This window comes from Eublepharis macularius, chromosome 11, assembly GCF_028583425.1.
Source record: "Eublepharis macularius isolate TG4126 chromosome 11, MPM_Emac_v1.0, whole genome shotgun sequence".
Classification (NCBI taxonomy): domain Eukaryota; kingdom Metazoa; phylum Chordata; class Lepidosauria; order Squamata; family Eublepharidae; genus Eublepharis; species Eublepharis macularius.
In genome coordinates this window covers 65,249,655-65,272,424 of record NC_072800.1, presented here as the reverse complement: position 1 = coordinate 65,272,424, position 22,770 = coordinate 65,249,655, and the positions used below count along the sequence as shown (strand labels likewise).

Here is a 22,770-nt window from a genome sequence, read left to right as displayed (position 1 = left end):
CATCCACCAGCCAGATTGCATGGGTTATCACTCCAGTTTTTGATAATGTCGAATTAATGAGGATGATGGAATATGCTTTACATTAACAATCTCTCTGTATATTATAGTCTATTTAGCATTCAACTTCAATGTGTGTATATAAAGCATCTTTGGTGGAGCGCTAAATAGAAGCCATGGGATGATCACTGTCTGGGGGTGGGGCAGATGGAGGCATTTACAACATTATAGCCCAGGAGCTGTTTGCCCTGGCCCCTTCTTTCAAATGAGGCACATGACAGCATTGGTTGGAGCTGTAAAGGTGATGGCCAGTAGGGAGATGCACTGAAGGGCTATATGAGCAAGCTACACCTCTTCCTTGCAGGCTTTGACAGCCTGGAACCCACTGTGAAGATTATTCCATTAAATAAGATGTAGTCAAATGTATATTGAAGTGCATGTATGTCATCACAGCCTGCATGCTTGTCAGTTCTAGGGACGGCAGTCCATGGCAGATAGACCCCCCAAACCTCTCACAGAAAGCACTCCAGTGCATTGGTTGAAAGGCTTTTATTTAGAGATCATTAAGTTCAAGGGTACATCCATAGATGGGAAAGTTGGCAGGAATGATTATTCATGCAAAGGCACTATTGATATAGGGAGCACTATTCCCCCCTCCCTTGGAGCAGTTTACATTTAGGCACGAAAACCTAAGAAGTTACATGAGATTACAAAAGCTTAGTCTGGACAGAAACAGGCAGAAGATTACAAAGAAATCAAAGTCTCTCTCCCCTGTGAAACGGTTACATTTCTGGTTGCAGCTGCAAGGTCAGTGAAGTATATTTTCAGACGTAACAGGCTGGTTACTTGTTCTGTGAAATCAGCATTAGCAAGGCACTTTCGGTTTTAGGTAGGCCAATCGGCTTGACTATGTGACTCAGGGCTCATTTCGAGGGGGAATGCACAGGAACGCAGTTTCAGCAGTTCCCCAAAGAGGTCACAAGTCAGGAGGCCCTGCCCAACTGACTCTTGGCCATTTTGGGCCCGTTTCGGCCTGGATTGGGGCTGAAACAGCCTGGATTGGGCCTCTGATGGGTGGTGGATCACTCCCACTCATCAGCAGCCCGATCCTGACCATTTTGGGCCCCTTTTCAGCCATTTTCAGCTCCTTTTTGCCATTTTGGGCCCAATTTCGGCCCTGAATGGCCAGGATTGGGTCCAAAACAGCCAGAATAGGTGATATTGGGGGTGTGGCATATGCAAATCAGTTCTACTAATGACACTTCCACTGATGGCAAGAGGGGTGGCATATGCTAATGAGTTAGGCTAATGAGTTCCTCCAGCTCTTTTTCTATGACCCCTGATGTGAAATGACCCCTGATGTGACTACATTACAAAGTACAACAATATGAGCATGGCATAAGATCAATACATTAGAACAGAGAGATCAATACAGTAGATCATAGAATATATAAATGGCATGGGTGTGTGCATGCATGACAATGCTCCTGCATGCATCCACTGCCAACTGGATTTTTTGTAGATTGATTCCATCCTTTCATATTCCTGTTTTCATTTTCTGTAGCAAATTATCATAAAAGCGGAAATAATGCCGTACTGTAGAAGTGACTTATGAATGCACAGGCCATGAGTAGTTCAAGCTATTGCATGCAGCAGTTCACACAACAAATATTACCAATTGTGAAAATATTTGCTGGTATTTGGCTATGTCTAAAGTTATCTAAAGGAATGAGAAAATCCTAGATGGGAATGTTTTATCTACCTGTCTATTTGGGGGGGGGGCTTCCAACATGGGATCTAAGGCAACTTAAAAAATCTTTTATTAAAAAAATGCATTAAAATTCTTTAAAACATCAATACTAGATGTAAGATCAGCTGGACAGGAATCCTGTAGAAGGAACACAGTATCCTGTTCTTGCTGTTCAGGATGAATAATCTGTATGCATATGGTGGAACAGGTTCTCGCCCACTGGCCCACCCTTGCATACATATATTTGCAGGGAGACCTAGACTGCTTTTTAAAGTGTTCCCAGTCGCATGTACAGAGCTTACATATGAATACTTGAATGTGTAGAATCCTCTGCAGATATTCACCTGTGAGTGTGTGTGGATGTCTGGTGCAGAATCATTGGGTGTGGTCTCACTCTGCTCTATGTAGATAATCTTGTACCTGGTTTAAATGCAGCTGAACAGGGCAATAGCATATCTGTGTGCAAAGCTCATGATAAATTGTGTTTTCCCTCTCTTCCTTGTCCTGAATCCCAGCAATGTATTAGCCCTCCTTTTGAGGCATTGTGGTTGTCACCTAGGGGCTATGTCGGTCTGCGTTACGGCTAAATGATCACACCAGACACTTGCGTGGGTTAGAAATGGCCACAACTTTATTGATTACAGCTATATGGAGCATTGGCCTGGCATCTGGGCTGGATCCCCGTTGGCATCGTAGGCCTTCCTGCCGACCGATGCATCCCCCGCCAGCCTCCCGCTGGCCCATCGGCTCATTCTGCTCCGTCGCCGGCTCCGCCTGGCGACCCTTGCTTCCAGCTCCGTCGGGGTGAGCAGTCCCGCAGGCCAGCTCACCCTGATGGGATCCGGCCCAATGCCTCGAAAACCGCCACTGGAGGCTGGCCGAAGGCCCGCCTCCCGCCAACGCTCCAGCTGCTGTAACCACAAAGGTGGAGCCACCCCCAATCCCCGAGGGGGGCCCCGACTTAGATGCCCAGAGGGAGGCGAAAAACCCCAAGTGGCCTCGGCCAATCTGGCCCCTTGCGGGAAAAAATTCCTCCCCGGCCCCCGAAGGCGACCGGCCAAGTGGCCCTGGGGATCTCCGCCGGGGCCCTCCGGGGGGCCCACTCTCACCCCCCCGCCTGAGCTGCTCTCGCTGTTCCTCCAGTCATTCAGCTCCGTGATGCCTCTCTCCGGTCGGGGTGGGTGCTGCGCCTGTAACTGAATCACACAAGGTTAGTACGATCTTTCCTGACATAGCCCAAATAGGCTCTGGAAGTCCACCTGCCCACACGCTTTATCCTTTCAGCGGACAGGCCCACTTCTGCTGCTGTGGTGGCTGCTCCGATGCGAAACGAGTGGGACCCGTATGCCTCTGGTGGGAAGCCTGCCGCCTGTAGGCTGGTCCGCATGACTGCTGTGAACTGGTACCTGGTAAGTGGCCTGCCGTCAGCGTGCACTAGGAGCTGACCCGGGGTGGCCGGGCGCCTGTCCAGGTATGCCCTGACCGCCTGCACTGGGCACGGGGCCCCCCGCCCCACGGCGTGGAGCTGCACGATCGCTCCACGTCCCAGCTGATCGGTCTTGGACTGCCGGACCCTGATCTTAAGTGTGCCCCCCTTGATTGATACGTCTACTCGCGCCAAGGCCCTGTTGGACTGATCCCTGGAAGAGGCCGCCGCCAGCTCGCTGACGCGAAAGGCCCCATAGAACGCTAGGCTGAAGGCTGCCTCGAACAACGTGGCTTCGAAGGGTGAGTGGCATACCCCTTTCAGGTGTTGCAACAGGCCCTGCAGGACTCCCGCTGTGATGGGACGCCGGGTGTCCCTGCGGGGCGGCCCCCGTCGGGCCCAACCCGCCACGGCCCTCCGAGCCAGAAAGCTACCTGTCGGGTCTGCCCTCCCAGACGCCTTGCAAAAGAATGAAATGGCTGCCACGTGCATCTTGATGGTCTTGGGTGCGTACCCCGCTTCGTCCATCCGAGCCAGGTATTCCAACAGGGCCTCCTCCGGCACGTCGCGTCCTGGCTGGCCTAGCCTCTCTGAGAGGAACGTTGTAAATGCTGCGACTGCGGTCCCATAGGCCCGCCTAGTCGTAGGCGCCAAAGACTCAAGAACTCCCTGTACTATCCGGTGCTCCCAAGCTCCCACAGCTCTTCCGGGAAGGGGTCTGGCTGTTGCTTTGCGTCTGGTGCCATCTCTCGAAACCTGTCCTCCTGAAAGCGAGAAAGGGCGTCTGCTATGTTGTTGTCCACTCCGGGAATGTGGCGAGCCCCAAACACAATGTTATTCTGCAGGCACCGGAGAACCATCCTGCGCACCAAGCGCATGACGCGCTCTGAGCGTGATGTCTGCCTGTTCACCACCCGCACCACTGCTTGGTTGTCGCACCAGAAGAGAACCTTCTTGTTGCTAAACTGGTCGGACCAGAGTTCTATGGCTGTCAGGATGGGAAAGAGCTCGAGGAACGTGAGGTCTCTGAGGATGTCCCGCCCCAGCCAAGCCGTGGGCCACCTCTGCGCGCACCACTGGCCCGCCCAGTACACCCCGAAGCCCACGCCTCCTGCCGCGTCGGAGTGCACCTGCAGTGCCGCCCCCAGATCGAGGGGCTCCCGCCACCAGGACACTCCGTTGAAGTCCCTCAGGAAGATGTCCCAGACGTGCAGGTCAGCTTTCAGCTGTTTCGTTATTCTGATGTGGTGCTGTGGCGCGGTGATTCCCGCTGTTGCTCTGGCCAGGCGTGCGCAGAATGGCCTCCCCGGCGCCACTACCCTGCAAGCAAAGTTAAGGCTCCCCAGGAGTGACTGCACCTCTCGCAGTGTTTTCTTCTTGGCTTTGAGCGCCGAGCCAACCTTTTCCTGCAGGCCTTTCAACTTCTCCGGGGGCAGCCTGCAGGTGCCCCGCAATGAATCTATCTCTATCCCCAGGAACGACAAGCAAGTAGTGGGGCCTTCCGTCTTCTCTTGGGCCAGCGGCACGCCTAGCTCCCAGGCCAATCCTTGGAACAGCTCTAAGAGCCTCTGGCACTCCCCTCCCTCCGCCGGCCCCGACATGATAAAGTCATCGAGGTAATGAGAAATGAATGGGGAGCGTGCCCGATCCTTCAGTGCCCATTCGAGGAATGTGCTGAAAGTCTCGAAGGCCGCGCAAGCCACCGCACAGCCCATTGGCATGGCTTTGTCCATGTACCATTGTTCCCGGAATTTGAACCCCAGGAGGCACCAGTCCTCTGGGTGGACTGGCAATAGCCGGAAGGCGGATTGTATATCACACTTGGCCATCAGGGCACCCCGGCCGCAGGCCCGTACTAGGTTCACCGCTTGGTCAAATGATGCATAACGCACGGTGCAGAGCTCTGATGGTATTGCTTCGTTCACTGATGCTCCTTTCGGGTAGGACAGGTGGTGAATCAGTCGGAATTCTCCCGGTGTCTTTTTGGGGACTACACCCAGCGGGGACACTCTCAGGTTGTGTACCGGGGGTGCATCGAAGGGGCCAGCCACCCTTCCAGCCTGCACCTCCTTTTCGATCTTAGCCGCCACCACGTCCGGCATGTCCCTCGCTGACTTGAGGTTGGGCGCATCTGTGGCGACCCGAGGGCCCGTGTATGGAATCCTGAAGCCCTCGGTAAAGCCTTTCCAGAGCAATGTGGCGGCCGCCCGATTGGAGTAGCGCTGCAGCCAAGGCTGCAGTGCCGCTGGGGAGACTGGCGTTCGGGCGAGAGCACGCCAGTCCCCCGCGCCGCCAGTCTCATTTTTTTCCTGGGCCCGCGGTGACACTCTGGCCCCCCGCTGCCGGTGCTCTTGCCCCATCCTCCCCCCTGACTCCGCTTCCGACTGTGCCTCCCCGAAAGGGCCGCTGCGCTCCGGAGCCCTTGTGGCAGTCCCGCCGAGGGTGACGGCCTAGGCAGTCCTCGCATACGTGGTCGAAGCGGCACCGAGCCTTGCGGCAGCCCCCCGCATTGAACTCCCAGCAGGGGCGCTTGCCGGCGTGGCGCCTGTATCCTGAAGCTTCGGCCTTGGCACGTTCCCCCATGCCCTTGCTGTTGACTGCCCGCAGCCAGCCATATATTTGCAGGGAGACCTAGACTGCTTTTTAAAGTGTTCCCAGTCGCATGTACAGAGCTTACATATGAATACTTGAATGTGTAGAATCCTCTGCAGATATTCACCTGTGAGTGTGTGTGGATGTCTGGTGCAGAATCATTGGGTGTGGTCTCACTCTGCTCTATGTAGATAATCTTGTACCTGGTTTAAATGCAGCTGAACAGGGCAATAGCATATCTGTGTGCAAAGCTCATGATAAATTGTGTTTTCCCTCTCTTCCTTGTCCTGAATCCCAGCAATGTATTAGCCCTCCTTTTGAGGCATTGTGGTTGTCATTGTCAATGTTTTTGTTTTAAGAGTGTAAGTCAATTATAAATCTAAGGTTCAATAAAAAAATATCAATGTGAAAACAAACTACTTAAAATGTTAAAGGAAATAGTGGCGGCATGACTGCAAAAGTGTAAATTATGAAAGATGACTGCTTTCCTTTGTCTTTTGGACAAAGGAAATTGTTTGCTTGGTTGGTTGGTTGGTTGGTTGGTTGGTTGGTTGGTTGGTTGGTTTCAATTTCTATTCGTCCTTCCCTGCACCAGGAGGCTCAGGGCAGATTACATTCATAGATTTTAAAATTTACATTTCACAATTTAAAATTACAATAAATACAATATAAATATTTTAAAAACATAAGCAGCACAAAAGCAGTTTAACTCAGTCCAACACCCAAACCGTCATTGAAAATACAATAAGAAGATTTTGGGGGGGGGGTGGATGCTCTGATAGGGAGAGCTCAGCCCCGTTGTATTCAATTCGGCTGGTGGGGGCCCTGCCCAGCATCAACCATACACCTGCTGGAATAGTTCTATCTTACAGGCCCAGCGGAAGGATAACAAATCCTGCCGGGCCCTGGTCTCATTAGACAGAGCGTTCCAGGTTGGAGCCAGGACCAAAAAGGCCCTGGCTCTAGTCAATGCTAGGCAGGCCTCCCTAGGGCCAGGGACCATTAATGGCTGTTTTTCTCCAGATTGAAGCATCCTCTGGGGCACATATGAGGAGAGGCGGTCCCCAGAACGTCTAATATACTGAGATTTCAGCAGCAGCACGAATCTGCAAAACATAAATACCAACAGATAGTATCAAATTGATAAAGGGAATGGTAAAGGGAAGAAAGTCAAGTGTCTTTTGTTAAAAAGCAAGTTTTCCAAGCTGGAGTAATGTAACAAGTAGCAAAGACCAGTGCTGGGAACCATTTTATTATTTTTGCTAATGACCCCAAAGTAGGGAAGTTGGATCATACTGATGACATTTGCTGATAACTCCATGTAGGGAAACAGTATTATTAATACAAATGACACTCACAAAATTATACAGGATGAATTGGATGGCCTGTGAACTCAAGTAACAAACATTATGGCCATCCTCTTGGGGACTAGCAATAAATATTTTTGCTTTCATTTCGGAATTTATCAGTTGGAAACTAGAGAAAGAATAAGAGCTGAAGAAAGCCTATAACAAAATTACAAGTGTTCTTCCAACAAGCTACAGCCTGGCAATTTGGTGCACACAGAGTCCAAGACACCCAAATTACCCTAAAAATCTTCAAACTGAGCTTTGTTAATGGATTGAGTCTAGTTAATATAGACGTATGAAAAAGGATACATTTATAATCTTTACCTGTGGAGGACCAGATTTGCAAGCCCCGTTTCCTTTGGATTCCTGGGAGGTCGGAAAACCTCACAACTGTTACAGTTCTCCCCCTTTTCCCCTCACTCTTGAAAGATGCCCCCAAAAAACTGGGTAGTAACTGCCACCACCAGCAAATGAAATAAAGTTACCCACAGGTAATATTTGCACATACAGCACTCTATACCTGCATTGCTGTTTCAATGCTTTGTCTAGTTGCCACATCCCCTTCTTTGTACCTACAAGCTAGAGCGGGGACAGTCGATCACATTTTCACAATTTTGAGCTATCTTGCTCAAAGGATGGCAATTTTACCCATTGCACCTCATCCTTACCACAATTCAGTTTGCAAGACCGAATAGTCATAGTGTTTACAGAAGTCACACTTAGAACATTTAAAAAGTTAAGAAAATTTAATAAAAATAAAAAGAGTATACATGATCTGTTCAAGCATCAGGCCAAGCAAGGAAAAGATGAAAACATGCAGACCTCTCACCCTACTCTCAGAATATATTCTAAACAATGTTTAATCAGGCCCGGCTAGTATTACGTGAAGTTGTGGTAGTTCAAGTTCAGCATTACCTTCGTTCTCAGTCCTGGGACTTCTCCCCATTGTCCCTCACTATGTGGGCAAGATGGAGTCCTTATGTAAAGACTTAATCCTGTAGGTCTTGAGTCTTTCTTGTCATAACTCATAAGAGAAGAGACCATATTTCTCTTTGTCCAAAGAATTTATAAGCTCCCCTTGGAGAGTCCATCCCCCATGGGGCCCTTCTAATCTCCCTGCCTCAAGAGAAAATGAAACTTTTTAGCCACTTGGTTGTCCGTGTCTCTGTGCCTTTTGGGTGTGCCATTCCAGCAAACTGTGAGATGGTGAACCATTGTCTTACTTCGGCCAGAGCCATTAGCTTATGTAAGTCCTAAAGTACTCTGGGCTTGGGGCTTGATGGATTATTCCTCACCCCCTTTCTGCCAGCCCTGAGTTTACAGCTGAGTTCCAACTCGTAAACAGAGTATAGTCTCAATGGTTGAAATGGTTGAAAGAAGTCCAAATTGGTCCTTGACTCCTTTTCAAGAAGCAAATTTCCAAACGTGACCATGACAGGTAATCCAGTGCATTTTTTCCCATTTCCAAATTCTTTTTCAAAATAGTCACATAATAGTGGGATTGTCTGAAATATCACATCCTCAACCTCTCACCCAAAAGGTACATATATTTTTCATACACTATTTTATTTGGATAATTTTGATTGATGTCTTAGTTTTCACAGCTTGTTGCTTTGTTGTGTCCCCTGGTAGAGGCATCCTCTGATCCCACCCTCCACCCCTCGCCACTACTCACCTGGCCAGCAGGGGGGAAAGGTAGAGGAACAGGCCTCCTGGGTGCACTCCTGGTACGGTGCAATAACATCACTCCCAGGAGCGCTCCAGCAATTTTCACTGGGCTGTTTGGGTCCCAAATCGGCCCAGTGCAAAGCACAGGAGCACTCCCAGGGCCTGTCTGATGGCATCACTCTTGAGAGGAAATCTATAAGGTAAGTGCTGGGCCCCCCCTCTTATTGGGAGGGTAAGGGGACCTGGTAGCCATATAACATCCCCTAGTTGAGGTGCTTTAAAATGCTTTCTGTGGTAGCAGCTCTAAGAAGTTCTTCTGCAGCATTTCAATGTGCATTTTTCTCCTGTAGTATATTTGGGTGGTAGAATAGTAGTTGTTCTCCCTGAATTTCGGATCTTCATCTGTGCCAAATCCATGCAGAATCCACATTATAAAATGACCCACAACTCGGTGAGCCAAATATTCATGAGTTCATTTTTCTTTGTCAAAAATTGCATCTCGGAAGGGAGAACCTTTCACTGAACACCTAAACGAATCACTCAAAAAAAAAAGAAAAAAAGACAGCATTCCACTGCTTTTCATCCAAGTCCTGATCACTAATCACAGTGTTCAGGACTTGGAAGAAAAGTAAATGAAATGTTGAAGGGCAATCAAAAACACACTGAAAAATGGAGATGTTTTTCAACAATAATGATTGTGAAAAAGAAATCAAAGGCTTGTTTTGGCTCAGCTCTCTCTACAGTTCATTGCTGGCACATGTCATGGGGACCATAGAGGATCTTTCAGTACAGCAAGGGATTTGATATCATGGCCAGGAGTCTTCCAGCCCTCTGATTCTGCTCAGTGTCAAATTACTAAATAGAATTCATATTTCCCTTTCATTTGCAGACTATCTGTATTGTGAACCAAACTACATCTCACACACAGATCCACGTAACAGTACCCAAATGGCCCATTTATTTATTTGGAAAATGTAAGTGCTGTCTCTCCAGAGACCTACTTTAGTCAGCTTCCAAAGTAAAACTGTACAATCAAATTACAAAAAAAAATTGGAATTTTAAAATTGGAAAAGCTGTTGATAGAGGTGAATGAGTATTCAGTGACAGAGCCACTAGAATATCAAATGTTTCTGTGTAACTAGTACTTGGGTGCTGAAACAAACCCTTATCTACACTTACTCCAAATGTTAATATAAACATTAGTATAAGCTAAGAGAGGGGAGACTGGCTGCTAATGTTTTTCCTCCTGATCTCACAAAACTCTGTTCTTAACATACTAACGGAAATTCAGTTAAACCATCAACTGCCTGGTTGTAAAGTGTCCAGGCCACTCGAGTTCAGAGGTAGCTGAAAACAGTAGTGGGTGCAAGCTAGATGAGATGGAAGCACCATCTTGGCCTGGAAGACATGAGTTCATCCAGATGCGAGAGTGAGATCCAAATCACATGTGAAGTTTGAGGTCAAGTTCCATAATCAGATTTTCCCAACATCATTTTAGCTCTGAAAAGCAGCTGTGGGGTGTTTGTTGTTAGGCCCTAATACTGGGCAAGAAGGGTTAACTCCAGAGTTTCCGGGAAACTCTATTTTCCTGGAGAACCTCCTCCCCCCTGCTTCCAGATAGAAAACAGGGTGTCCGTTGTCCCTATGGGGGCTAACTGCAGACCAAACGAAGAGTCTGTTTTGATAGATAAAACAGATCAGCGGAGAAGATTAACCATCACTACATTGTCCCAAGCCATTACCCACCTCCACTTTAATATACCATATACTTTGGCCCTGAAACAAAACCCATCACTCTCACCACCCTTTTACTCTTAAGGTCCCCCCACAGCTGAACTATAATGCCTTGTTCAGTGACAAACTGTATTCAAGGAACGACTCCCTCTTCCTGTTCCAGGAGTTTTAGAGATGGTTCTTCCTTGAATCTAGGCTGGGCAGCTAGACTGTGGCCATTTCCACACATGTTGAATAATGCACTTTCAATGCACTTTCGCAATCCTTTGGAAGTGGATTTTTTGTTCCACACATGGAAAATCAGTTTCAAATGTTCACTAAAGAGTATTGAAAGTGGATTATCCAACGTGTGTGGAAGCAGCCTTTCTCTGGATCCAGAGTCTTGGATTCTAAAATAATTTTTGAATGAAGAGTGTCTTACTGGTAGGAGTCAAGAACAAGAATCAAAGCCAAGCAGCAAAGCTTATTTGGGAGGAAGCCATCTTTATTTTTCCCCATTCTGGATTAATTTGTTTGTTGTCCCTGGATCCAAAGAATCAATAACATATTTTAAACCATTGGATTTATTATGCAGACATTTGCATTCAAGGAGAAGGGAGCTGGTCAGATGACTTCCTGTTTCTAAAAAGAAAACACAATCTCAGCTTTGAGGAACAACAGTACATTTTTCAAAATTACATGTGCTTTCAAATGAGTGAGTATTTGAATAAGCTCCGCCCTCAAGTGTAAAGGCCAGGGATTAGTATACTCATAAATCCTCTTCATTGATGAGAGATAAAATAGCTTGAATTGGCCTCTTCTGGGCAGCAGCTGCAAGAGGGGGAAAGTATCACTAAAATAACGGGGGAGCACGGCTGATGCTGCAGGAAATTCCAAAGAACATAAACATTTTGCACTTGTGAGAAGATAATGCTGGTCTAGTTGAAAATATATTTTAAAGGAGCCCCAGAAAAATGATTTTTTTAAAAACGAACAGAGGGCACAGAAAGGTGATCGCCCTTAGAAACGACAAGGAATTTCCCAGGTGCAGGATAGAAAAAGGACAGTGGAGTTTCAGAATTGGAGATCTCCCAAAATGAAAACCAAGAACAGGACAAAAGATAAAATGCACTGGTTCTCTATTATACTGTTATTGTTTAATGCTCTAGACAGTAGGGAGTACTGTGTTTCTTTTTGCATGGAAGGACAATTTCAGAAAGGTAGAAAAGTCTCTCTTCTTCATTCCTAGTTTCTTAGGTTTTAGGGCTGGTGGTGGGATTGGCATTGTCAGGCAGATGCTGGATCCCCATGATGTTGCTTCCTGCTCTCTCTTTCTAGGCAGCAGCAGCAGAACTGCCCACCTTCACAGGGATTGGGCTCTCCTTCCACTCTTTTTTCCTTGTGTGTGTGTGTTCCTGTGTATGTGTGTGTTTGTACATACATAAAGGCAAAAAGAGGTGGTGTGCTCAGTGCCCCTCCACATGCCTGCTTGAACTCCCTAGAGTTCATTATAGGGCTATAGTGATTTTCGTTGTAATGAAAGCAAGCTTTGTGTTTGGATTCAGTCAAAAACTGTATTTGGATCACATTGTTATTAGGGTAATTCAGACTCTGTGCCAGTTCATTCCTTGGCCACTCAACAAGTCTGAAAACAGCTGGTGCCAAATGAGGAGCAGCTTTTGAGAATGAGACTCTTACTCTTTATAAATAAGCAACAAGGTTCACGTAATATGTTTTCTTCAGTTTTTGTATCTGTCTCACAAATCTAAAAGAATCTGGGGACATAATAGTTATATGCAGGGGTCATTTCGTAGAAAATGAGCTGGAGGAACTCATTAGCACAACTCATTAGCATAACTCATTAGCATACACCACGCCCCTTGACAGCACCAGGAACGTGGCATTAGCATAACTGATTTGCATATGCCACTCCCCCTGACATCACCCATCCTGGCAGTTTTGAACCCAATCCTGGCCATTCAGGACTGAAATTGGGCCCAAAATGGGAAAAAAGGGGCTGAAAATGGCCAAAAAGTGGTCCCAAATGGTCAGGATCGGGCCGCTGCCGAACAGGAGAGTGATCCACCACCTCTCAGAGGCCCGATCCGGGCTGTTTCGGCCCCAATCCTGGTCGAAACGGGCCCAAAATGGCTGAGAGTCAGGTGGGCGGGGCCACCAGACATGTGACCTTTTTGGGAAACTGCCGGAACTGCGTTCCTGTGCATTCCCCCTCGAAATGAGCCCTGGTTATATGTCCGTTGGGGGGGAAAGTCTTGTTTCAGAAAATGTTGAAAGGACTGGATTTTTGTTAACATCATGAGGAAATGAATTAGGAGATCACAAACAGTAAAGTAAGAGATAAGACTATGGTTTCCAGAGGCTGGGCCCTCACTCTACTAGAAATTCATGAACAACTTGATGGTGGGGTGATGAAGATGGCAACCAGTTGTCGGGAATCTGAATTGGACTGGTCTTTTTTAGTGGCACAAACCTGACTGTAAGTCTCTGTGTATAAGTGAGAACATTGAGTCTGGAAGCAGATATACTTTGTATGAGATGCTAAAATTTGTATCTAAGCCATGTAGGACGCCTGGAGTATCTGACCATTGGCAGCTGGTGAGCCCCAGACACATTTAGAGAGAGGTTGGTGAACTTTGATACCTGAATTACCCTCTGAAATTGTTGACTTTTAGGTCTTATTACTTAGGATCTGCATGACATTAACTAGATGAATCTGCTTTCCAGTTTTATACCCTGCTAATCTGCTTATCAACAGCGCTGCTGAACTATCAAATTTCCCTACTCATTTTGAGAGATAAAAAATCTTTGATCAGGTTCATTGCGGGTACCTCTGGTGTCACCATAAGTATGAGAATCACCTTTTTTCAGCATACATTGAAGCCTGTATAGAGTGTGTGTGTGCATGCGTGCATGCTCACACATGCACACATGATTTTTAAAAGATGTCTCTTTTATAGGATGCAAAATATTTTAGGCATATTTGGTATATGGACATATACATGCAATTTCCTGAGCACAAGAAGTGCTTCTAAGAGGGGGAATCAAACTGTTACTTTGACTCATTAAACCAGTGTGTTTTTTTTTTAAAAATCTGTTTGTAAAGAGGCTCTTAATTGTATTTTCCAGAGAAAAAATCACCACTACTCTCTTTCTGTCAATGTGTCATTCGAAGTAAAGAAAATGCCATACAAAGTTCAGCCTGCAGGACTCCTTGAAGAAAGTATAGCGGTAAGGAACACAGAAAATAACAAGCTGATGCAAAACACGTGCATTGTTTTTGCCTGTCTTGATTACTGCTGGATAAGATATTTATAGATGGGAAGTCTGAGATAAGTGTTTCCTGTGTTTCTAGTGCAAATTCATCCTCTGAAAACTATTTAAAAGATATTTATGTGGGAGAAGTTAAAATAAACCTAATGGTTGTATATCTTTTGTAATGATGCTCAGGTGCTCATAAATGGAAAAAGACAATTCCAGCTATAACTCTGTTTATACTGTTGGGAAGCTGATATGATTATTTTCAGAGTTGGGATTTCTAACTTCCATTCTTTTGCTTGGAAGCAGAACGTCTATGACTGTGTACTGCGGTTTATGGCAAGAGTAGCCCCTTTGCAATGCAGGGTTACTTCAAAGAAACAGTTTTGAGACTGCAGTTCTAGACTTCTGTGATTTGATTATTTGGTATTTATTTTAAAGATAATTTCCATGATAGAAATCCCTTTCCTTGTTCCTGCTAGGAGGAAGGGGACTTGGAAGTTCAGTTCTTCCGGTCTTCATAGCTTCTGGCTTGCAACCTTTCTAGGGGATGAGCTTTCCTTCTCCTGAGCTTTCTTTGAGCTTTCTGTGCCAGATTCATCTAAGCCCATTCCTAAACCAAGCCAATTAGCTTAAAACCAGCTACATCTGTGATGCTGACACAATAAAACCTGGCTATGGCAGTTGAGGGTAGGATCTTGCCAAACCAGTATCCCTCCCCACCGCCAAATAATCCCTTGATATGAGCAAATATCCTGAAGGGAAGCCATTGTTCAAGATAGTGGACCTTGATTAATTTTGTATTATTATTTTGATTGTTATTTTAAATTCATTCTTGGTTACATACCAATACACTGGACATAAGAGGTTGAAGCCCAAGTATGGAAAATTGTTGTTTTTTTCAGTCACACTTCATAATAGATTTTGCTTGCTGCTTTCTATGCCAAAAAACCGTCTGGTTGTTTTCTGACTTGCAGAAAAATAGACTCTGCTTATGTTGCCCTGCAAGATCACCAGATATGTATATTACAGCTTGTAGATTTCTAAAGAAGCCTGTAAATAACCATGGTTATATTTCTAAGCAACTCCCTCATTTCTAGCAAGGGATGTTGCTGTCAGGAGGATCAGCTTTTGATATGCTTGTTTTGTTTTGTTAAAAATGGTGTTTCTCAAACAATGGATGTTAGGAGCAGCCAAAGGTCAGGTAGTATATTTCCTGACCACATCGTGGCAACCATAGAAGTCCCAACGAATTAATTTCTGTTGTATACATTTATTCTTGAGAGGGTCATTTCACCATCTTAGATTTAATGTGGACAACCGTTCGTCTGAAACAGCCTATAGAAAAACCTCTAAAATTGCCACCATTTTCAGTTCCTTTGGCGGCAAAATCTTGAGGGGAAAAACACAAAGGCCTGTCTAGCTTTCATAGACAATTTGGCTAGGATACCTAGAGACAGAGCCAAAATGAAGCAGGTTGAGTTTTGAGTGAGTGAAGCTGAAGGCATGATGGGAGCCAGAGAGAGGAGGGCTTGTAGTAGCTCTACTTCTTGATGGCGCAAGGTACCACTGGTTACCACATAAGAGAAAACACATGAGGAATATTCCAGCATTGCCCCTCATGAGAAGAAGAGTTCTTAAAGTCACTGTAGGCTCTCGCTTATGTCACTTCAAAAACAAACATATGAATTGACGCTATAATACCTCCAGATGCTATAACTAATTTTACTTCAAGTCTTTAAAACCATTTTTTCCAAACTGCATCTTGTGATAAAGAAATATAATTGCACACACTGTGTTTTCCTTCATATAACCAGACTAAATAACTTCATGAAAAAAGTATTAGAAGATGAGGAATAGACTCGGGCGATAAACAGGCTTTATGTCTATCTCATGGCTAGCTTCTTTCTTTGATGCCCACTATGTAGAAATGATTTACCTGTAGTCTGGAAAATAGGTTTTGATCCTTAATATTCATTGTTCATCCACAGAGGTTCAAAGATACCACAGTAAAAGATAAATTCTTGTTCTTTCTATTTTCTTGCTGCATGTGTTTCATAACAGAAACACATGTTACTCAAAATGGCTGCTAAGGGCAGTCTCCATCTGTGCTGGAGTGCATTGCCACAGGTGATAGCCTGCTGTTCTGAACAAGTCTCAGATGATATACCAAATGATCAGATAAGCATTTTTACAGTATTATTTGAGAATGAAGCACATTATTCTGTGGAGTTGATTTATTGCCAGATGCCTGAAACGTCAACTGAAAATGCTTGGAAAATGATAGTGCTTTTATGTCCTCTCAGATCTGACCACTGCAGTGGAGCCTTGCCAGCTCAACAGTCTGATGTGTTGTAGGCACAAAATTCTTTTGAAGTCTTTGCTAACAATACTTTTTATTTTCACTTCTCCTGAAATCAATCAGTGGGGGTTGCGGACAATGCCTTGAAGGGTTTATTTGAAATGTTAAAAGTTTAAGCAGATAATTTGGAAAACTTTTTTTTAAGTAATCCAAGTTCAGAGAGTGCCTCTGCAAGGTTGTTGTCCTGAAACATATGAACAAGAAATGCCAGTGTTTCAGCCAGCCAATTTTCTTATCTTGGGACATTCACGAGGCACTGTTACTCTGTAGAACAATCAGTTCCATCCACTAGAGAAAACAATCCTGCTATTGTTTGTATGAACCTTTGATGAATGAGAGATGATGAGCCAAGAGGCAAGAACCCCCATCTTGTCAGGTGTTGTTGACTTTCCTTCAAATCATCCTTCTAAGATGTAATTGTGTTAAAATGGACATGAATTCCAAAGCCTTAAATTATCCCACAGCAGGAGCTTAAGAAGAGCTGTGCTGTATCAAATTATTAAAGATCCACAAAAGCATTTATCCCACAATGGCTTACAGCCTGGCATGAAGCTTACAGGCTGACATGAAAATCTCTGCCCTGTTCAGGTACTCATAGAGGTTCCATTTATCTATCATAAAATAAGAGGAAATGTGAAGAGGCCATGTACCTGTGTAGTCTGTACTATCTAGCATATAGCTTTCTCCAAATGTATACCCTCTGGTTATTATTCTGAAGGAATGTACTGCTGTGCTTGTATCTAATTATTTAATTAAATTATTTCTTTACCATCTCAGCTAAATATCTTTGAGGCAATGTACAAAATAAAAGCAATCAATGAGAATATTTACGGTAAAATATTCAGCCAGAAACAACAGCAATTAAAATTCTTTAACAGACAGCTTAGTTTAGCAGTGGGTGGGGGGTCTCAAATAATTTTTTAAAACTTTTTAAAACTTCAAAATGTATAACAGCATGTTAATAACCAAATGATATGGAACAGAAGAATGGTTCAAAGCAAAAAATTATGCAGAAGGCCAACAAGAAAAACGAACTGCTCACCAGATGCCCAAGATAATAAAAATTTTTATCTGATACCTAAAACTTAACAAAGAAGGTATCCAGTGGTTAGTAGTGGGGAGGGAATTCTACAGAGCTCTAATGACAGTGGCATTGCAGGAATAACCTACTCCTTTCAAAATGATCTCAGTGAATGAGGTCACATCCAAAAGGGCCTCTAAAACAGATCTTAATGTTCAGATTAGGGTTGTCAACTCTAGGCTGGGAAATCCCTGCAGATTTGGGAGTGGGGTTTGGGGAGGTTAGGGTTTGTGGAGGGGAGGGTCCTCTACAAGTTACAATGCCATAGAGTCCACCCTAGGTGTTATGTATTGCTTGAGTAGAACGAAGGCTCCTGAGGCCTACAAAGCTATTGGTGTTTGGGTGCCAGCGCGGCCAATCAGAACTATTGCTTTGTAGTCTGATCTCTGTGCTCAAAAGTAGATACTTGTATATAGTTCATGCAAACGAAGGATTCTAGCTGCTTACATTATATTGGTTGTTGTAAAAGTGGAAGTGGTTTCTATAAGTATAAATTGGTTACTGTTGAGCCTGAGTCTTCAGTCTGTCTGCTTCCAGTCTCCAATAAAGATGTTTATTATAATAAATCCCCCTCTCCTCCTCCGCCCCCTCCACCGGCAGGGTTGGAAAGGCATGGGAAAGGGGCTCCTCCTGAGCACACCCTTGGGGCGGTGTGACAAGGTCAGTTCCCAAGAGTGATGTCATCATGCAGGCGCGGGAGAGCTCCCGAACTTTGCAGGGAACAGATTTGGGCCCCAGACAGGCCAAATTGGGCCTGTTTGGGGCCCAAATCAGCCCCCTGTGCAGCTCACCCATGCTCCCACACCTGTGCAATGATGTCACTTCCTGGAAGGTAAGTACACACACACACCAGGAGGGTACGGGGACCGGGCAACGCTAGTCCACCCTCCAAAGCAGCCATTTTCTCCAGGGGGATTGATCTCTGTTGTTTGGAGTTTGGAATTCCAGGAGATCTCCAGGCCCCACCAGGAGGCTGGAAGCCCTGGGTCAGATTCATACGGCAAGTGCATATTTTATGAGTTATGAGCGGTTTACGTCTGAATCTTGATCCAAGAAGCCCCAGAATTAATCATGGTTTCCAGTATCATCAGAGAACTTTTAAGAAATTATTATTTGTGGATGCAAGATGGTGTTACATTGCTATCAGAATTCTAGTTCTTCTGAGGAAGATAAGGGGTAAGCATTAAATTATCACTGATTTTAGCAGGAATTTAAATACACTATTTTCTCTCAGTTGTGCCCATTGTATGTTATTCTTCAACAAATATAAAGAAGAAAAATGTATTTGCATGTGTAATTGGCGTTACATGTAGTCTAGTGAAGCCACACAGGCTGGCTATCATGATAACGTGCCCCTTCTCTCTTACTCATCTGCCCACCTGCTCCTTATTCCAGGGCAACATACACTACCATTGTCATAGAGAGTGGACGCTGGAAGTTTAAATATGCTGTATTTGTAGTGGAGCTTCTACAGAATTCATGTCCAGGCATATTTATTTTAAGTGTGCTTTGTGTTCCATAAGAGATATTTATACAAAGGAGTCATCATATGCAAACATCCATGTCAATATTAATTATGAGTCTGGGCTCCTGGGAGCTTTTAAATACTACTTTGGGCCCTTTTTCAAAACATAAAAATGGTAAATGTTTGTTTGAGAGTAATATGGAAGACTATTAAAGAGTAATTTATGATATTTCAACCACCGTAAAGCAAGAGTGACTAAAGATCAGAGGAAGGGTAGATTAAATGTCAGCAACACATGCACAAATAGCATTACAAGAACAGCTCATTTGTTGTAAATTAAAAGCTACTCTAGACATACATTTAAATTGGAAAATGATAATTCTGTTGCCATTTACAAATGGATGAGTGGAGAAGATTTTAAAGAGCATCATATGCCCAAGTAATGGTCACAAAACTAGGCCCATTTGGAGTAGCGTCGTAGCTCATTCCAGTGGTCACTTCCTATAGCACTCAAACAATATGAAAATGTGATTAGGGATGGGAAGGGACTGACTATGCGATTACTTTGAGAACTGCTGTCTGCTGTAGCATAGTGATTAAGCAGTTGGGCTGGGACACAGCAGTTTTCTCATTCAAATCCCACTATTGGCCATGAGCTCAGCAGGTGGCCTTGGGTAAGCCACCCCTCTCAGCCCCAGCTACCCAGCTGCATTGTGGGGATATAACAATATTGACTTTGTTCAGCACTCTGAGTGGGCACTAATCTGTCTAGAATAGTGGTATATGGGCACTAATGTTGTTAAAGTTGCCATTCCAATCAGCCCTGGTGTCAGGGTTACTGGCGCCTGAGGCTGTCCTTGCGTGTGCGCGCAGCGTGTGCGTGCCCCCAGACTGCATGATGATGTCATCACGTGATGACATCATGGCAGTGCTGCCGGGGCCATTGGCCAGCAGGTGATGGGGTGGTGCAAGGAGGCCGCCCGCACTCTGCATGCCACCCCAGCCACCTGCCATCCCTGGCCTGCAGCTGCTGCACCCACCCAGGGGTGTGTGGCAGCGGCAATGCGGGGCTGGCCGGCAGCCCCTCCAGAGCTCCCTCCAGCCTCGCAGCACTTGTGGCCCCCGCCTCACTGCCTCAACGGTGGCACCAGCCCTGATTCCAATGAACATACTACTGCTCTGAGGGAGATTTAATGATGGAGAATGGGGAGGTAACCGTGTTATTAGTGCTGATCATGTGATCTTAACATTCTTAATGTTTCCAGAGCCATGGGGTTTCTGGGAAACATTTATAGAGTAATATCAGTCAATTTACCCAAGTATTAGACAAAGAGAGCCCAAGTTTTCTTTTATCATAGAAAAGTTATATAGCAGAATTGAATTTATTCTGAGGTTTTTTAAATAATGCAGAATTATAGAGAAAAGTCCTACCTTTACATTGGTAAAGTGTAGGCCTGTAACATCTCTTCTTTCAGTTGTCACCAAATTCTACAATCAATTTTTCAGCCACTTGCTCTAATCCCTTACAGTAGGATAAGGCTTTGGAAAATAGATTCTCCCCCATCCTTCAGCAACTAATCCTTGATTTAAGGATTCCATTGATCTAACATATTTTTCTAGCTACTGCAGTTCCCCAGTAGGCCCTGTTGGTCCACTACTGTTTGTCTATTTGTCCATCGAGGTTCTTTCTTACCTTGATATTGGAATATGCAGACTGTATTCTCTATTCAGCGTAAGGAGCTCTTTCAACACTGGCTACACAAGGAAGCCAAAACGTCAGAAGTTCTCTGCCAAAAACACACAAGATGTGTATAAAAACTCTGTAGCCACATAACAGGCCACCTTAGATAAAACAAGATGAGAGGTGAAGGATGATTTTCCTTGCTAGTTTTTGGAAATTCTTCTTTTGTTTTAATTAAAGAACTGGCAATAAAAAAGACAAACTATTAACTGGCTCTAGGCTCTCAACACAGTATTAAAGTTAAAACCATATGGGGAAAATACAGGAGCCTTCCAAGTTGAAGAACACACACCTACATGGAGTCGTAAATAAAAACCTGGTTGGGTTAACATCTGGTCTGCTTTTATTAGTAGGCTTGCAAAACAAAACAAATCAAAAAAGACAAAGGGCAGGCCCCTCCAGACTCTCGCCCTCCTCTTGGCTTATCTGTATGCCTGTAATGGCCAGGTGCTTCCAAGGTCTCCATCCATAAAGGCTTCTCTATACATTAAATGCCAAGAGACCTCAACCACATTTTTGCAGAGTGGCTTGTGATGATCAGAGGTAAGCAACATCCTCCTTTACCCTAAGAGGAAAAGAGCAGCAGCAGCAATGATGGGGAAGAAAGGGGCAGGAGGTGATGCCAACACAAGCAGCTCTAACATGCAGCACTAAGTACTTTTATCCACAGTAAAGGAAGCACTTTGGATGTCAGTGGTCCACAGTTCAATTTCAAGTTAAAGGAATTCAGGTGTTAGGGAAAGATACAAAAGCTTTGTCAGTATTGTGAGACTGAGTCTATGGCTCAGTGGGAGATCATAAGCTTTGCATGCAGAAGGTTCCAGATGCAATTCCTGGCTTTTCCCATGAAAAAGATAGCAGGTGTTAGGAAAGACCTTACTCTGCATAAGACCCTGGAGATCTCTCAGCAGAGCAAACAAAATTGAGCTAGATAGATTGACAAGGCAGCTTCATTTTGTAATGTGTATTGTTGCTTTCCTTTTAAAATGATATTTCTAGTCCTTGTGGTAGTGGGGGAAAGCTAGAATAACTGTACATAGAATACTTGTTTCAGGTGGGTAGCCATGTTGGTCTGTAGTAGGAGAGCAAGATTCAGGTCCAGTAGCACCTTAAAGACCAACCAGATTTCCAGGGTATGAGCTTTCAAGAGTCAGAGCTCCCTTCATCAGAAAAATTGTTGAACATCATGGAGCCCAAGATATATTTCTTAGGGAGCCTTGTGTTCTGATCTACTAGGTAACACTCAAGGTAGCTGATTGAAAGAATGCTTGGCCCAGGTTCAAATCCTTGTTCATCCATGAAGATCATTGAACGGGTAGCTATTGATGTATCACCATCTCTCAGCCTCATCTGTCTCATACAGCTGTTGCTGAGAATAGCATCACGTTCTGTATGTTGGAACTAAAAGTTCTAAGGAAAATTTTATTATTTAAAATAATTCTACTGTCGCAGGTGGTATATCCAGTGATTGTGGCATGTAACACCCTTTAATTGTTCTTTGCAGCTTTGCACACCTATCATTTCACTCTTTAAACACTGCACCATCCACCATTTCTTTCAAACTTTTTCCATCCATGGTATTCTCAAGGCTATGTTGTACAGTATTGTTTTAAGGCATGCACCATGGCCTGGCTCGCATTGTATCGATATTGATATCAGGCTTTATTATTTGGAAGGTTTCAGATCTTGTAGTGTGAAATACTAGACTTCCACATTACACTAGAAAAAATGGATACAAGTAAAATTATTTATACATTCCTATTCAAGAAAAGCTGTTTTGCCTAGAAATGTTTGGCAATGAAAACCCTTTCCGGTGTGTAGCTCCGGATACGTCTACCTTGTCCTATCTCTTTTGGGATTCAACATTTGCTATAATTACCATTTTATTTACTTGTGAACTCTTGAGTGATGATTGCTTCCTTCCGTAGATGTCAGTGGGTTCCATTGATTCCTGTGAAAGAAAATAAAGGAAACACAGCTGCTGCCACAGTAGAGGTGAAAGTAGAACCACCCTCTGCTCAAGATAAGTTGACCCCCGCATTGGGGAAAGGGGCAGCTCCTTCTTCAGCCATTTTTTGTTTGCAGTATGTGCCATGAATCGATGGAAGCTATTGACTTTTGTGAGGGGAGAAATTACTTAATAGTTATTTTTAAGACTGCTGCCAGCATGCCTGGAGCTGGGCAAATATAAAGATTGGTTGCAGTTTTTGAACTGTCACAAAGAAGAGAAAGAACTCTTGGATTCTCTTTTCTGGTTCAGGAAGCCTCAGAGGTTGTAATATCTCCAGTATCCACATCCTGGAATTTTCTGCACTAGTTCATTCTCTCCTGAACTGAGTGATTGCTACAA

The 22,770-nt window shown here is 44.7% G+C and overlaps 1 protein-coding gene across 1 annotated transcript in view; it reads left to right on the top strand.

The window, feature by feature from the left end:
* The window catches only part of ITGA8 (integrin subunit alpha 8), a 159,148-nt gene that overhangs the window by 125,051 nt on the left and 11,327 nt on the right, over positions 1-22,770 (top strand). Inside the window, exon 28 of the mRNA XM_054991800.1 lies at positions 13,643-13,744. Within this exon, the coding sequence (XP_054847775.1) occupies positions 13,643-13,744 (102 nt within the window). The remainder of the gene's footprint in view (positions 1-13,642; positions 13,745-22,770) is intronic.